This window comes from Lactuca virosa, chromosome 2 (genome assembly GCF_052849685.1).
Source record: "Lactuca virosa cultivar CGN04683 chromosome 2, Lactuca_virosa_CGN04683_v6, whole genome shotgun sequence".
Classification (NCBI taxonomy): Eukaryota; Viridiplantae; Streptophyta; class Magnoliopsida; order Asterales; family Asteraceae; genus Lactuca; species Lactuca virosa.
Window position 1 is genome coordinate 194,641,963 of NC_136427.1, and position 16,307 is coordinate 194,658,269.

General features: G+C 37.2%; 1 protein-coding gene across 1 annotated transcript; it reads left to right on the forward strand.

The window, feature by feature from the left end:
- The first annotated feature begins 14,168 nt into the window (after positions 1–14,168).
- Positions 14,169–15,820, forward strand: LOC145159953 (aspartic proteinase PCS1-like). Its single transcript, XM_079079006.1, has one exon. The coding sequence runs from the start codon at positions 14,347–14,349 to the stop codon at positions 15,649–15,651; it is 1,305 nt and encodes a 434-aa protein (XP_078935132.1). The 5' UTR covers positions 14,169–14,346; the 3' UTR covers positions 15,652–15,820.
- The last annotated feature ends 487 nt before the right edge of the window (positions 15,821–16,307 follow it).

Here is a 16,307-nt window from a genome sequence, read left to right on the forward strand (position 1 = left end):
CTTCTAGCCTTCGTACTCTTCCGGAGAGATGAGTAGACCTTCCTTCGACAATTTCCATCTTATCTTCAATTTTCACACTTTTCTCAAACAATAGAGATAAAGTGTTAACTTCGGAAGAATGTGGGGGATATGGTCGAGATGATTGACCAGTCTCATACATCTTAGCAACTCTTTCTTCTGCCATCCACATATCAACGGTTTGTGTGATCCGTACAGGTTCATCTTGAACTCTATGACTTCCTGAAGATGTCCCCTTCTGATTCTTCTTAATCCTTTTTCCATATTGGTGTGGATTTACGTGTTGTGCGTTTCATCCTTGCTCCTCCTGGAACTTGGTGGTAAAGAGTGTTCATTGGTGGTAAAGATGATGCCACTGATTCTGTCTCCTCCATTGGTTCGCTCTCTTCCATTGGTTCACTCTCTTCCCATTCGTTGGAAGGTAAAGGTGCTCCATCGTCAGAAGGTATTGGATGAAAGGTGGTTGGATTTATAGGGTAGTAAGGATCGCCTACCATCATGGGGAATGAAACTTCCTCTTCTTCATCTGTATCCTCGATGATTATCTGTTCTCGTGAATGTGCCATGTCGAATTCCTATACATTTTGGATCACCAAGAGTTTAGTCTATCAAATATTATTCCCAAATTAAATAGTTCATATGATCTGATCATAATAAAATGTAGTTGCGCACCGACACCTAGTTGTGATAGGATATACGCACATATAAACTTTAGTTCGAATATTTGATCTAAATCCTTGAGATCAAAAACATTCCGGGTATTAAGGTGTATTCTCATCGCGGGTCTGAGTCTTTATATATGACTCTATATTCTTATTTATTGTATTCACGCATTAACTATTGTGTGTTACTTCAGGTCTATCTGATAAGGCTCCGGCCAGTTAGGACAGTCGAAAGGGCAGGATCATTTTAGCATATAGCCGTTCTGGAATCCAACAATCCAAATCGACATGTCTATCCTGTCACCACTCCCTTAAGTAGTCCTTCAGTAGAATAATTAATAATACTTTTTATTGTAGGCTAAGGAATATACCTAAACCTAATAGAGTAAGACCTAAACTATAGACGTGCTTTCCTAAGGAAGTACTAGTTCACTATAGTTAATAGCTCTGATACCAATTTCTGTCACACCCCCAGCCGTCGGCGGAAACACCGGGTGGTGTAACATCATTCTTCATATCACAGTTATATAATATACACTGAACAGTACTAAAGAAAATATATACCTTTATTGATGATTGAAAGTTACATTATTGTTTTCCTAGTACTTATTACATAATATCCGACTATGGTATACTTCTTAATGAACAGAAAGGTAATAGTAAAACTTCTCCTGTTTGAATACATACCAGCTTTTCAATTTCCTGAAAACACATGCATTTAAAATACGTCAACATAAAGTTGGTGAGTCCATAGATTTTGATTCCATATGAAAATAATACATTTTCCAAGTTCAAAAGTATAGTTTTGAAAGTATCATTTTGACGCTCCAACATTTAGTAAATATATTAGGTATAATAGTTTACTTATCAAATAAGTGTTATACCTAAACATTCTTTGAGCCTAGGGTATAAGTAGGGGAAACTTATACTTAACATTAATACTTGTATACGACAAAGTATAATGTTTCTAACAATTTGCTACCATGAGCCTGTAACCGCTGCTATGACATAATACCTTTGATAAAACACACTCATGATTTACCATGAGAAACAACACACTCATGATTTCCATGAGAAACAACACCGTACGCTTCATCGACACTGGAACAAAAACAAGCAAAAGGATAGTTTGTCACTCGCTTATGGTTGACTGTAGCTAACAATCACAAGTGGGTTGGTCAACCCATATACTAATTATACACGACTTCCTCGCTCACACGGGATTAACGGTTACAGTTCAGAGGATTTCTGCTAAGATCCCCAATCTTAGTTGATGAATACAATTACTCATGTAGACTCTGACGGCTTCCTATAGTTCTAACAACAAAAGCATTTTCATGTCTAAAACCCTAAGTTATTAGACTATGTCTTTAAACATTACTCCTAAGTTCATATTACTTTAGGCAGTACAACAGCTATAATTTGAGGAAAAACCAGGTTTTATCTTAACATAAAAACCAACAATAACAATACATAACATACTAATTTTTATCTTAACATAAAACCAACAATAACAACCTATAGCATACCAAGTTTTATCTTGACATAAAACCAAATATAACAACATACTTTTTAACATATAGAACTTCCGAATATAACTTCGGAACTATATCGCACACAACATATATATAGAATCCTAAGTATAACTCAAGATCTACATTAGTACAAGAACATGCTAACAAGTTGATAATAGTTGTATATATTCAAAATATTATATTTAGAACAAATATATCCCGGTTATTATAACTATCTACGTTGATACTAATATATTATTATATAGTCATAATAATAACGTATATACAATATTTAGCATGCGTTTTCCCCCGAAATATTAGAAAGTGGGGCCGTGAAACTCACCTTAGTAGCGTGATTTTATGTAATCTATGTAGAAACTGTCAGCGGTACGAGGTCGTCGGGGCTCGGGATGCAAGAGGGCTTCAGCAAATGAAAGAAAGGAAAGAAGTTCAGGTGTAAGAATGGCTGGGCTCGAACTTGCTATTTATAGTAAGTTTTTGGACCCTCACGTCGTGAGTTTTATAAGACTCACGTCGTGAGTATAGCATGATCATCTCGTAGACTTGCCATTTGCGTCCCTAGCTTCGGAAGGTGGCCAGATGAGTCCTCACGTCGTGAGATATCCTTGCTCACGTCGTGAGTTTGGAACTTATCCCTTCGCAGCCTCGTCACGCACCTTCTAGATCCGAAAGGTGGCAAAATGACTCCTCACGTCGTGAGTTTCTATGCTCACGTCGTGAGTTCAGTCGGATTAGGGTTTCTGACAGCTGTATCTTCGGAAGGTCGTAACTTTCACATACAAACTCCGTTTTTGACGTTCTTTATATGCACGCGTAGGTATTTACAAGTACTACAACTATCTTTTAGACTCCAATAGCTAATTCTAAGACTATTTTAAATTCCTCTTATTATAGAGATTTATAGTGTCCGGTTTATCATAACTTCTTCATGCATAGTTAGATTCAGATGTTCTCTATATTTTTGGAATTGTATGGACGTATACTTTGAGTTGTATTATAAAGAAATTTCATATTTGTATTAGAATTTATCATGAACTACATAGTACGTTTATCACCTTACTAGTTTACAAAATCACATTACATGATTGGCATAATCACATGTGATTGTCTATTGACCTATTTTGACTGGTGTTACAGCTACTAAGTGAATATGACGATATTCAGAAGGTAGATGGTTGGCATCATAAGGGGTTCTTCAGCAGCTGATGGCAGAGAAGTGAGGGAACCTAGGAAGAGCCTAGGGAGTGGCCTTAGTCAGACAAGTACGCTGATAGAGGGGAGTATTCACTGGGAAGCGACCAGGTTTAACGGGATTGGTGATCGAGAAGGTTAAGGAGCTACTTAGGAATTCTGGGACGATCCGTGTGGAAAGTATGGGTAGATGTCGTAGGTAGTATGGGCCCGTACTACTGAAAGCAGAGGAACCATACTCGAAATAGGGAGAATACCATAGGTTCTAAGTAGCAGATTGAGAGGAGATAACATGGTTCGGGTACCGTGATTTATAGAAGATTGAGGGGTGATCACATGGTTCGAGTACCATGATTCGTGGCGGTTAGTGCTTCTGGTTTTACCAGTTGTCCTGTGGTGGTTGATTAGTCTAAGATCGGGTGATAGAGTGTGGGCCCAGAGGGCCATGTCGAGCAACTGTTAATGGAGTATACATTGAAAGGGAAATTGAGTTCGTTTCCGAGAGATTTTATTGGTCAGATGCCAGTTGGAGTCGCAAGGCTCATGGATGAGTAGAGATGATGCTTTTTGGAGGAATGGGGTTTGAGTCGAGCCATCGGATGATGGATGAGACGTCACTTTCTGTGGCAAGAGTTGTGTTGTTCCCGTTTCCTGAGAGAAGCAAAGGAGATATCGAGTTTCCGGTTTCAGAGTTCGGAGGTAAACCCCATGGGGTAGCATTGGTGGTGACCTTTTCATCAGAGTATTTGGGCAATTTGTCTGTTGTGAGGTATTTCTTGTACCATGGAGTCACTAGTGGAAGATTTGATGGAAGAGACCCAGGAAGGTGCCTTTTGAGTGTGGCATGCATTTAGCAAGCAGTTTCAGGTGGTTAAGAGGAATATATCGGGGCGGTGGCCCTCGTTGTTATGTTGTGTATCGGTTGTGAGAGTGAGGTCTGGTGCTTTGATGATGATTCCCATGTTAGGAGGCTGGTCGAGGAGTCAGAGACGAGGCGTGTGATAGTGCATTATTTCTGGACTGAGGGTCAGGATTTTCGGAAAAGTTGAGGTGTCCGGCGGTATATCGGTCTGAGATTTCGAGATGACCAGAGGCAGCCGCACTGGGAGGATTTTGAGATTTTGTCTGAGTTACGGGATATTTGGAGTTGCTTGGTTTTCTTCGGGAAGATCATTGAGTGTTTTCGTGGTATATTCCCAGAGGCAAGTGTAATGTACCTGGTGAGACAGTCCATAGAGTAATTGTTGGTATGCCGTCCGGTAATGGTTCGAACCCTGAGTGGGGGAGAACTGAGTATTCAATTGAGAAAATCAGCAATTCGTTCAAGTGCATCTAATTATGGAAATATGCAGTGCGGACACATGAAACCTGGGATATTAGTGGATGCGGCGAGGTGCGAGGCGGGATGATGTATGAGTATGTGCTTAAGGAAGGATGAGTGAATCCACGGCAGGTGGCCGTTGGTCAGAGGATTTATGATGGCTAGAAATTTTCGAGTTTGCAAATGTTGAGTTCGAGGCGGATGGGTCGCTGAGTTCAGGGTGCAATACCTAGGATTTGGAAGTATAGGTATAGATTGTAATCTATACTCCAGAAGAGGGCAGCAGTTGGTTGTCGACCAATTTTAGAGTCGGTATGAGTAGTTCCTATGGGCGGTGATCAGTAGAGGGTGGAGCTTCAGATTTTCGTCAACGTGTATTCAATCATTGATGAATCCTCCGTGTTTCAATTTGGGAGATGGGAGTATTTCAAGGTTTCGAGTTGTGTAAGTGAAAAATCATTGGTAAAGTCAAGACCGCGTGAGACGTTGTGATGGTGTACCGAGGTACCCGAGTATGATGTCCTAATTTTGGTCATGATAGGACTCGAGTTGTGAGATGGAGAGTGTAGTACCGAGTGATTTTGTTCCAGTGGGAACCCATCAGTTAATTGTCGCTGGAGTGAGACTGTCTAAGGGTGTATCTGTGCTGAGACTAGTGACTTGCCTGCGAGAACTTACATCAGGATTGGTGGTGCATAAGCTGGGTGGGTGTGAGAACCTATCCATGTTGAGCTGCGGAGCATGAGTTGGTGAACTCAAGGTAATGATAACTTGATGGTGAGGTTATGGAGTGATAAGAGAGCAAGTGGACCCGGGTAGGAGTAATCGCTTGGGATTATCAGGAGAAACCATGGAGTGAGCCCATGGTGATTCAGTGAGCGAGAGAGTGTTGTAAGACTACGGGGAGCCGTAGCATCCACGAGTCAGTGGGAGAGAGTGTCGTGATACTGCGGGGAGCCGTAGTACTTACTGGATAGCGGGAGAGTGTTGTGATACCGTGGGGAGCCGTGATGCTCACTAGTCAGCGAGAGAGTGTCGTGATACTGCGGGGAGCCATAGTATTCACTGGTTAGCGAGAGAGTGTTGTGATACTGCGGGGAGCCATGGTGCTCACTAGTCAGCGAGAGAGTGTCGTGATACTGCGGGGAGCCGTAGTATTCACTGGTTAGCGAGAAAGTGTTGTGATACTGCGGAGAGCCGTAGCATTCACGAGTCAGTGTGAGGGTGTCGTAAGTCTTTGGGGAGTCGTAGCATTCATGAGACAATAAATGAGCATCTTAAGACTACAGGGGGGACCGTAGCACTCAGTAGTCGATAAGAGAGAATACTGTTCAGCAGGGAGCTGCAGTATTCACCAGTCAGAGTATGACGCAGAGGAGTTCTTAGGCTTGGGTAGCCTTACCACTTGAGTCTACGGGAACCTGGTTGCCGAACCAGGGGAGAGACTGAGGTCTCCGTGACGGTCGGGAATCGTTATATCTCTGGGATGAGGAGGGATTATCGTAATCGGAAAGAATTAAAGAGATGGTGTGTGCATAAACCCGCGAATTTTGGGTCATGAGTTGAGTACCAGATTAGAAATGAGTGGTTCCAATTCTGCTGTTGAATCAGACTCTCGAGATCGAGTCTGAATCCATTCGTGTATTAAACAAGCGAGATGAGGTTCCGGATTCGTGGATGGGTTTCGTTTTGAGGGGGGCTATTGACCTTCATCTGATATCTTAGGCCGGAGTGGATCAGTTTCGTTGGTATGGGAAGAACTATGAGACGGATGGAACCAATGGGTGGTTGACGACAAAGGTCGGAGGTGAGACGATTTCAGATGAGTTGTAGCATTCGCTTGGGGTAGAGCGAACTTCGTGACTTGCGTGTCGCGATGAGCCGAGATAGTTATCATGAGAAGGAAGTCGGTGAAATGTTTTTGGTTTGCAATGAGTAACCTTTGGACGTTCATCTTTTGGGTTGGGAGCTGACCTGATGCTCAGTGTTGAAGGGTATAATTGAGAGGAAGCTGGGGTGTATGTTTATAGATATCAGAGGATACTTCCAAGCGAGCATGATCTTTTATTGTGTTTGAGTTTAGGGGTTCTTTCCTTCCGATGAGTTCTGATAGATGTTCAGGCGGTGGGTCCTTAGGGGATTATGACCTTTCCGTTCCTTTTGAGTTGCGATCGGGATCAATTAGAGAATCAGAGTTGGTAGGATGTTCTTAGAGTCTGTTAGTCGATGAGTGATTAACATGATGATATTTTGTGAGGGTGGTCTGGCAGGGTGACAGACCACTAGAGTTTTCAAGTTCCGGAGAGTCAGATTGGGTACCGCAGCGGCAGAAGGGTCTGTCCTTCTTCGGGGTCGGGAGTTCCTGTTGGGTTCAGGTGTCTTTGAAAGAGGTTGTTGTTTGATATGAGGTCCTTTCGGTGGGGATCCTCGGGTTATTGGGTTCGATCTATGTGTTGATAAGGAGCGATTTTGAGGGCAAAATCTAATTCAAGTAGGAGAATATTGTAACATACTGTTTCGGGTCGTCAGTGGTTAGGGTCTGTGGGCTGCAACCCGGACATGAGGAAGTCTCGGGGTTGCGACGAGTTGCTAGAAGTGTAAGGCATCTCGTCACCTTTCCGTGGGTATAAGGTTCTTTGTAAACGGATTCATAATGAGGAAGCGTTGGAAGTTTGAAGTGTTCGCAGGATAAGTCCCTTAATTTGAGAAAGGTGGCAGGTGAGTACGCTGGACGTACGAGTGTGTACGCTTAGCGTACTCATGTGCGTGGTTTTTAAGTGGAGCCACCTAGTACGCTGGGCGTACCAGTGGATACGCTGGGCGTACTAGGCACAGAGTAAAAACCCTAATTTTGGGTGTGTCCCTACATAAAGAATGAGATGGCCTCATTCCTGGCCACCACCCTCAGATTTCAAACCCTCCTAAACCCTAAACCTTCGTTCATGGAGTTTGTGGATGCATTTGAGAGCCTTTGAGTGTTTTAAGTGTTCTTGTCAGATTTTGGAGTGGAGAAGGAGCATGGAAGAGAATAGAGTTGGAGTCCAGGCTTTGGATCTGAGCTATTCTGTGGATGGAGCATCATTTGAAGGTATAAAGCTCAAAGCTTTCCCATCCTTTTGATTTGTGCATGTTATGGTCCATTTTAGGGTTTTTGGTCCTAAAGCTTGAAGCTTTATGAGTTGTTGCACTCCAGAGCCTAATGTTTGTCCTTTAGAGTATTTCTAGTGGAGAGGATCCATAAAAATGAGGTATTGGACGTTGGTATCAAGCCATGCATGAGTTATGAGCTTTTTGAGATAAGAGAGTAGGTGTTTTGTGTGTTTGTGACCATATTAGCCATGCAAAGGCTTAAAGTCAATGACTTTATGGAGTAAGAGCTATTAGGGAGTCCAGATGTGAGAAATGAGCTAAGGTCTTAACGGGTTAAGACCAAGAGAATGGACTAAGCAAAACTGGGCGTACGCCCAGCGTAATTCCAGTACGCCCAGTGTACTGGGTTGGTATCCCCAATTAGATTCGTGCATGCTAGTGTACGCTAAGCGTACCAAGGGAGGTACGCCCCGTGTAACCTCTCTGTGAGCTTTTGGGCTGAATTTATTATTGGGCCTTAAGTGTTGGGCCTGGATTTTTAGGCTTGTGTATTAGTGACTTTGAGCAGAGAAATATTATATTGTGCTTTGGGCCCTTGAGTTGGGCTTTCCATTTAGATTGAGAATTGGGCCTTGAGAAAGCCCATTTATTATTGGGCCTTGGTGGGCCCAATGGGTTTTAGGTTATTGACGGGCTAGTTAGTGGACTACCTATAGACCTAATGAGTGAGAGTTCGGACTTAGTTCCTAATTGGGTTAATTGTGGGTTTGGCACAGAGTTTGTGGCCGGTGCGTAGCAGCAGTGTTTTAGGGGTTATTCATCATTCGAGGTGAGTCTTCTCACTATACTTACCATGAGTGGTATCCTTGTGTGACTGAGATGTCTTATGTGCTTATTTGTACGTTGTGATAGTCTGCATTATGTCTCTGTGATTTATGTTGAGTATTGTATTTATGAGCTTATTGAGTTAGGACCGGAGGGTCCACCTGAGTTCTGGGACCGGAGGGTCCCACTGAGACACATTGACCGGAGGGTCTTATCTGAGTATAGCCATGAGAGGCTACTGAGATGTGAGTGGTATTTTGGGGAACTTACTAAGCTTCGTGCTTACCGTGTTATGTGTTATGTGTTTCACGTTTTTCTCAGGATCGCGGGAAGGCAACGACTCAATTGTACACACCAGAAAAAGAGTTATGTTTTGAGGATCCTGGATTATTAATCAAACAATTATGGAGATGCGTTTTGTAAACTAAATAAATGAGATGTTTTTAAATGTGTTATGAGAATTATATGATTTTAAAATGAAAATTTTGTTTGGAAATTTACGGTGTTACAGAATCAATACTCAATTCATCACTACTATTATTAGAAACACAAACTACAATTTCATGAATTCCAATTGTAAAAAGGTGATTTAAACATAAAACTATCATCTTTATAAACTAGAATTGTCACCTTTCCATTATGAAATGAAAATTGAAATTCATGTTTATACAACGCATAATATGAAATTTTGATTTCTAGACATCTCCGAAGAGTAATAGCACATAACTAGTTTAAACCTAACTCCATTAGTAAGCATAAGCTTGAAATCCTCAATCATTGAGACATACGACATTTGTCCATTCCAATGATTGGGTTTAGCTTTCAATGATTAAACTTCCTTCCTTTCTATAGATCCTACAATGCCATCTAAATGTGATTTCCACATCGTGGCTTAAGAAACCATGAATTAGAAGTATTTAGAGTTTGAGTATTTAAGTATTTGATTTAGAGTCAAACATTTGACTTAACCATCCCAAAATACTTAGATCAATCTTCATTTCCTTTAATCTTTGTCTTCACATTAATTTCAAATTGCCTCTTTTGATTCATGGTTACGTGGAATAAGGGAAACACCAATTCCATTCCATATAATGGGAGGTTCCGGCCAAAACCATTCCTTTCCATTTAGGATTTGAGTGTTTTATAGTCATTCCACCAACATTCAAAAGTGATAATTGGAATTGGATAAGATATCTAATTCTTTTCTAGTTTCCCAGTTTAGAGAAAGTTTAACAATCCCATCAATATTTTCCTCCATAATATGCATATGATAATTTAAGTCGAAGTTATCATAATAACTAATGAAAAATCCAAGCACAAGATCTATAGCAAGACACTTGTCAAGGGTAACATTGAGATACTCAAGTTTGTCTATGTATCTTTTATTGATTACATACAAAACTCTCTTCTTCAATTCGAATATAATTAGTAACTTTTGATGATTTTCAAATCACTGTTTTCTTGCCTTTTGGTGAAACATTTCACTCAAATGCAAATTCATTTCATATGTTCACGTGTTCGCAAAAGGTCATTTTGGAACATCGAGGACATAAACATAATGATGCAAGAGACCCTTTTGACAAATCTACATTTTATAGCAATAACAACTTCTTCCAAGTTGACACATATTTGATTTAGGGATATATGCTTATTATGGACATCTTTCCCAATACAAAATCAAGGAAGGTCCCATAACAAATGAGTCATTCTAGATAGAGAACAAAGAGAATATAGAATTAGAAAGAGAGTGGGGAGGTGGGAGAGGATTCCATCTAACCTAAAGAAGAAAGTTTAAATAATTTGATTCATTCCTTAATTGTTAATCTAATTTTAAATTAAGGTAGGATCCATATATACGATTCGTAATATGGAGAGGGATGTCGTAGTTACATCTCGAATCTATATTAGGTAGGTAAAGCATTTTACTAATTTCAATCACAATGAAACTCCTAGATCTTTTGAGATTCATTCAACAATCAATGGTGTGTTAGTCTTAAATTATGCTCTTCGATTTGTGACTGGGATGTCGAGGATCACAAATAAAATGTGAATAACCATGCACACCCGCGTGACATCATCGGGGTCATTTATGATCTCACATTGATCACATTGATGTATCGATTAACCACACACGCTCCATCAACAACCATAAAATCGAGTATGTGCCATCATTTCATCTTTGTAGTCCCAAATCAGTGCGTCGGTTATCTACACACGCTCCACTAACGACTTGCAAAGAAATGATGTGCGTTTTCATGGATTAGCATACAATTCACATTTTTACTAAAGTAACTAGAGTGAAATTTATAGAAGGTTCTAGTACTTTATACAATATACTTTTAATGTGAGTGTCCTATCAAACCCGCTCGGCTAACGACCCTTCACCACACAAAGAAGCAGTGGGTGGAAATGACACTCTTTCAACAGTCATTTTATAAGTTGTTTCTTTATACCTCTCTTATAGTGTGGCTTCGTGAATGAGGCCTACTATTGATTTGACTCACTTTTAGTTATACATATAGTAATATACTATTATACATATGTATAGGGTGTATTTTAAAACTCTTTAAAATTACAATGTTCAAATCATATTAATTCAAATAAATTTTAATAATTAATATTTGAACTAAATAAGATTTAAGAATTATTTTTAATTAAAGTTTTAATTAAATAAAATTAAATCTTTGTTAAAGGATAATTCCATTATCTAATCATCTTATGATTGGATAATTACCTTTTTAAAATCTTCCTTATATTCAAATTAGAATTCTTAATTATCTTGTCATAATATTCAAAGTTTAGACATTTAAAATAATATTAAACAACTAATAATTATCCTATGGTTTGAATAAGACAAGAAAATCCTAAAATTCGAATTTCAGGCAGTTCCCACGACGTGGCAGAGGGTTACCCACATTGTGGAGACGACAAATTGTCGATTTCTATTTGTTGTTCCGCTTTCACCTTTTATGCACTACTAATAGAAAAAGCATGGCTCTGTTACCACTATTGGGGTTTTTAGATCACAACAACATTATACATGCAGAATTTCACTTAACTCTTAATGGTACATGCAACCTAAATGGATCTATGTCTTTTCTTAATTAATAACAACAAACTAATGAAACAAAAACTATAAACCTTATGAATCAAATTCATGAATAGAACCACATAACTCTTGCTTGATTCGAAACAAGCTAATCAAATACCCTCTGTAGTCTCCTAGGAAAACTAGCTCCAAAAGTAAGGTCGTCTCTAATGATTCACACCAAAAACTCAGGAAACCATAGGATTGAAGGGGAGAGGGGTGAGGAGGAGGAGAATTTTGTTCTCCACCTTTTAGGTCTGATAAAAGGTTAAAGTGAAAAAATAAAAAAAAATTAACAAATATGAGGCATTAGTGAATACAAAAACAGCTTTTAGTTGATTTGTCGTAAGAAGTGTGTTTCTAGGACACATAGTGTGTATAATGGAGCTCTATTTAGGAATAACAACATCTGATAAACCTTTATTTTCTGAGGCGTCGTTCGATTGTGAAAGGATCTTTGGTAAGTGGTAGTTTTATGGTAAACGTTTGGTCTAGAAATGCAGTTATTGCGACAAATCAACAAGATCTTCTTAAGTTATATAAGATATAGATAATATTTTTATGATTGTAGTAATGATCTTTATTAAAGATAATCACAAAAAATTCCAAAAATTACATAAATTATCATTATTATGTTTTTTAATAAAAATTTATCTTTATTTTGAGTTATTTAATAAATATATATAAGTTTTCTTCAAATAAATTTAGTATATATAAAAAATAAAATCTTCAAAAAAGTCTTTAAACATAAATTTTATTTATTTATTTATTTTTGCAATTTAACCTTTAAAATATACATTAACCAGTTATAAGGGTTATTTTGCAAGTGTTTATCGATTTTAATGGATAAATTGCAAAAAAAAAATAATAATAATAATAATAAAATAACTTTTTTGTCCATAGAACCAAAATATAAAGACTTTTTAATTTTTATTTTTATTATTTATTTATTTATTTATTTATTTATTTGATTTCCCTAGTCTTAAAACTAACAAAAATGTAATCAATCTAAATAAAAAAAAACAATAAATCACGTGGACCTCTTTTATAGTTTTTTTAATTTATTGCTTCAATTAATATAATAACAAAAGATATGTAAAATATATATAATTACAAAAAAAAAAAAAAAAAAAAAAAAAAAAAAAAAATAAGGGACAAAAGAACAAAATAAGAAGGAAAAAAAAACAAAATAAGATAAATTTGATAAATTGAAACGATATAAATACTCGTTGTAATGAAATCGAAACTAGAACTGAAGTTATACTTTTCTGTTTTCATTATGCCAGAAGGACCATTTAGTTATTTGAACAAGATATTATGATGTAATAATTTTTTATATACATTTAATTGAAAATAATAATATTCCAATGATATTTCATTATTTTGTATATCTTAACTAAAAGAAAGAAAGTAGGCAACCAAATTGAAGCCATACATGCACTTGAGTGGGAGAATATGGTAAATCAAATCATGTGGAAAGCCATATGTATAATGTATTTGCCAAATTATTTGATGTTTATTTCATCGGTATAAAAAATATATCTTATATTTAGTTCCAAGATTGAAAATAAATATTGTTATAGTGGGATAGAATGTTTTACGTTTTATTTTGTTCTCATTTACATGTTTATTTTTTATAATATATTTTCACAAAGTACATTAGAAATTTTAAAATGTTTTAACAACTAAATATAATTTTATAAAAACATATAATATAAATATGTTAGCAATCCGAAAACACACACACATATATATATATATATATATATATATATATATATATATATATATATATATATATATATAAGAAGATAAAGTATTATTTAAATATAGAAAAAGATTAAATATTAATACATATATAATATGTAACTATATTGATTTAATATAAGATATATTAATTTATACAAAAATAAAATATTAAAATGAAATAAAATATAATTGATGGAACCTTAATAAGTTGATGAATTTTTTTGGTTTATAACGAGGACACAATAACATTTTTAATGTTATAAAAAGTATGATGAAAAATCTTTATAATTGTGAATCCTCTTAATGATAAATAGTTTTTGATTCGACATACATGTTCCAAACATGTTTTACTATACATATATATATCCAAAATAAATTATAATAAAAAAATTATTTTAAATCCACATAATAAAAAAGAATTATATATACATAGATAATAAAATTCTCAATTTCATTTACAATAAAAAAAACCATACAAAAATGAATGTTTTATACACTTTAAAACATTTAAAAATACAAAGCAAAAAAGATAAATTAAAAAGCAAACATTACTGTTTTATTAAAACAAAAAGCAATAACTTTATATACCAAATTAATTTTTTTCATTTTTATATTATATTTAATTAATTTAGTATCGTATAAAAATAAACTAAAAGAATAGAACATAGCATGACTGAATTTCAAGCAAAGCCCAACCACCCAACTATCTCTCCCCAAAAACTTAAAAAACGCGTTTTTGCTTCCCTCTTTCGGCTTTGTATTGTTCTTTTCCGACTCTTGTCCCCCTTTCTCTTCCAAATATAAACCCCACAATTCTCCCTTTCAACCATATTAACTCACCACCACCACTCTCCTCCCTTCTCCTCCATGGCTCCTCTTACACTCCACTCCAACTGCTTCATCGTCTTCCTCCTCTTCATCAACTCCTTCTCCTTCTCAATTCAGAACACCCCATTAAACAACTCTCTCTCCTTCTCTCTCTCTTACCTTCCTCTCTCTCACAAATCCGCTGCAACTAAACTTCTACACAATTCCCTCCCTCAATCAACACCATCATCGACGTCGAATCCCAATCACAAGCTATCGTTCAAGTATTCAATGGCTTTGATTGTTTCTCTCCCAATCGGAACTCCACCACAAGCGCAACAGATGGTTTTAGACACCGGTAGCCAGTTATCATGGATCCAGTGCCACAACAAAACCCCTACGGCGTCGTTTGATCCGTCTCTCTCTTCCTCTTTCTCTATCCTCCCCTGTAATCACCCTATTTGTAAACCACGAGTTCCCGATTTTACCCTCCCCACCACCTGTGACCAAAATCGCCTTTGCCACTACTCTTACTTCTACGCAGATGGTACTCTCGCCGAGGGTAATTTAGTCAGAGAAAAAATTACGTTTTCTCGTTACCAAAGTACCCCTCCTATCACCCTCGGATGTGCTACTGCTTCCGACGAGGCCGAGGGTATTTTGGGAATGAACCTCGGACGATTGTCCTTCGCTTCACAAGCTAAAATTTCCAAGTTCTCTTATTGTACTCCTACACGTCAAAATAATGCCAAAATTAAACCCTCCGGAGCTTTTTACCTAGGTCAAAATCCTTACTCCAAAACATTTAAATACGTTGACATTTTGACTTTTCCCAATAGTCAACACTCTCCCAATTTTGACCCTTATGCATACACCCTCGGGTTAAACGGTATCCGAATCGGAGTGAAACGATTAAATATTTCGCGATCAGTGTTTCGACCGGACGCTGGTGGGTCCGGTCAGACACTGATCGACTCAGGTACTGAGTACACGTACTTAGTGGACGAAGCGTATAAAAAGATCCGGGAAGAGATTCTCCGACTCGCCGGGTCAAGATACAAAAAAGGGTACGTGTACCGTGGATCGTTGGATTTGTGTTTTCAAGGAAATGCGATGGAGATCGGACGGTTGATAGGGAACATGGTGTTTGAACTTGACAAGGGTGTGGAAGTAGTGATTGGAAAAGAGAGGGTATTGGATGATGTGGGCCGTGGGATTAGTTGCTTGGGGATCGGACGATCGGAAGGACTAGGTGTTCCTAGTAATATTATAGGGAATTTTCATCAACAAAATCAGTGGGTGGAATTTGATATTGTGAATCGAAGAGTGGGGTTCGGTGTAGCTGATTGTAGCAGATCAGTGTGAGTAAAGGAATGCAGGGTCAAAATGTGGTAAATATGGTAATCGTGTATACGTTTGTATACGTTTCTTGGATTGCATGTGTAATCTAGTGTGTGCTGTCACACAGGCACTATAGTGTACTTTTTGTATAAACACACAAGTAAATGAAATCTCCTACTTTTGCTTTGCATCATCCTAGATTCACCCCAACTACCCAACTTAGTTAGTTAATTTTTATATTTTTTTATTATATGAGAAGATAAGTTTGGTTTATATGATCTTGAACATAATGTTTTAAAAATGGGTTCCATTGGGTTGGATAGGAACCGGAAAAGAAAACGGTTCAATTTATTATGATTTTATGTCTTTTTTTGAACCAAAATAACTTACTGGTATTTACAAAAACTCGGTTAGTAGGATCATTTAAATTGATTTGATTTTTAACAAAGATCTCCTTGTATTGGATTTTTGACAAATTTTTCTTTATAGCAAGATTTTTTTTTTTAAATGACCATGAAAGTTTTTAGAAACTGATTAGACTATTAGAAACTGTGTATCAGACCTATTCACCTAAAAATTCGGTTTTTAAAACAGTATCTTAAACTATTTTTCTCAAAGTTTAATATTATATTATAATAATTGTAAAACTTCAATAATCCAACTAAAAATTAAGATAAAGT

Bases quoted from the DNA above. Each gene is read 5' to 3' on its own strand.
- LOC145159953 (XM_079079006.1), top strand. From the start codon at position 14,347: ATGGCTCCTCTTACACTCCACTCCAACTGCTTCATCGTCTTCCTCCTC.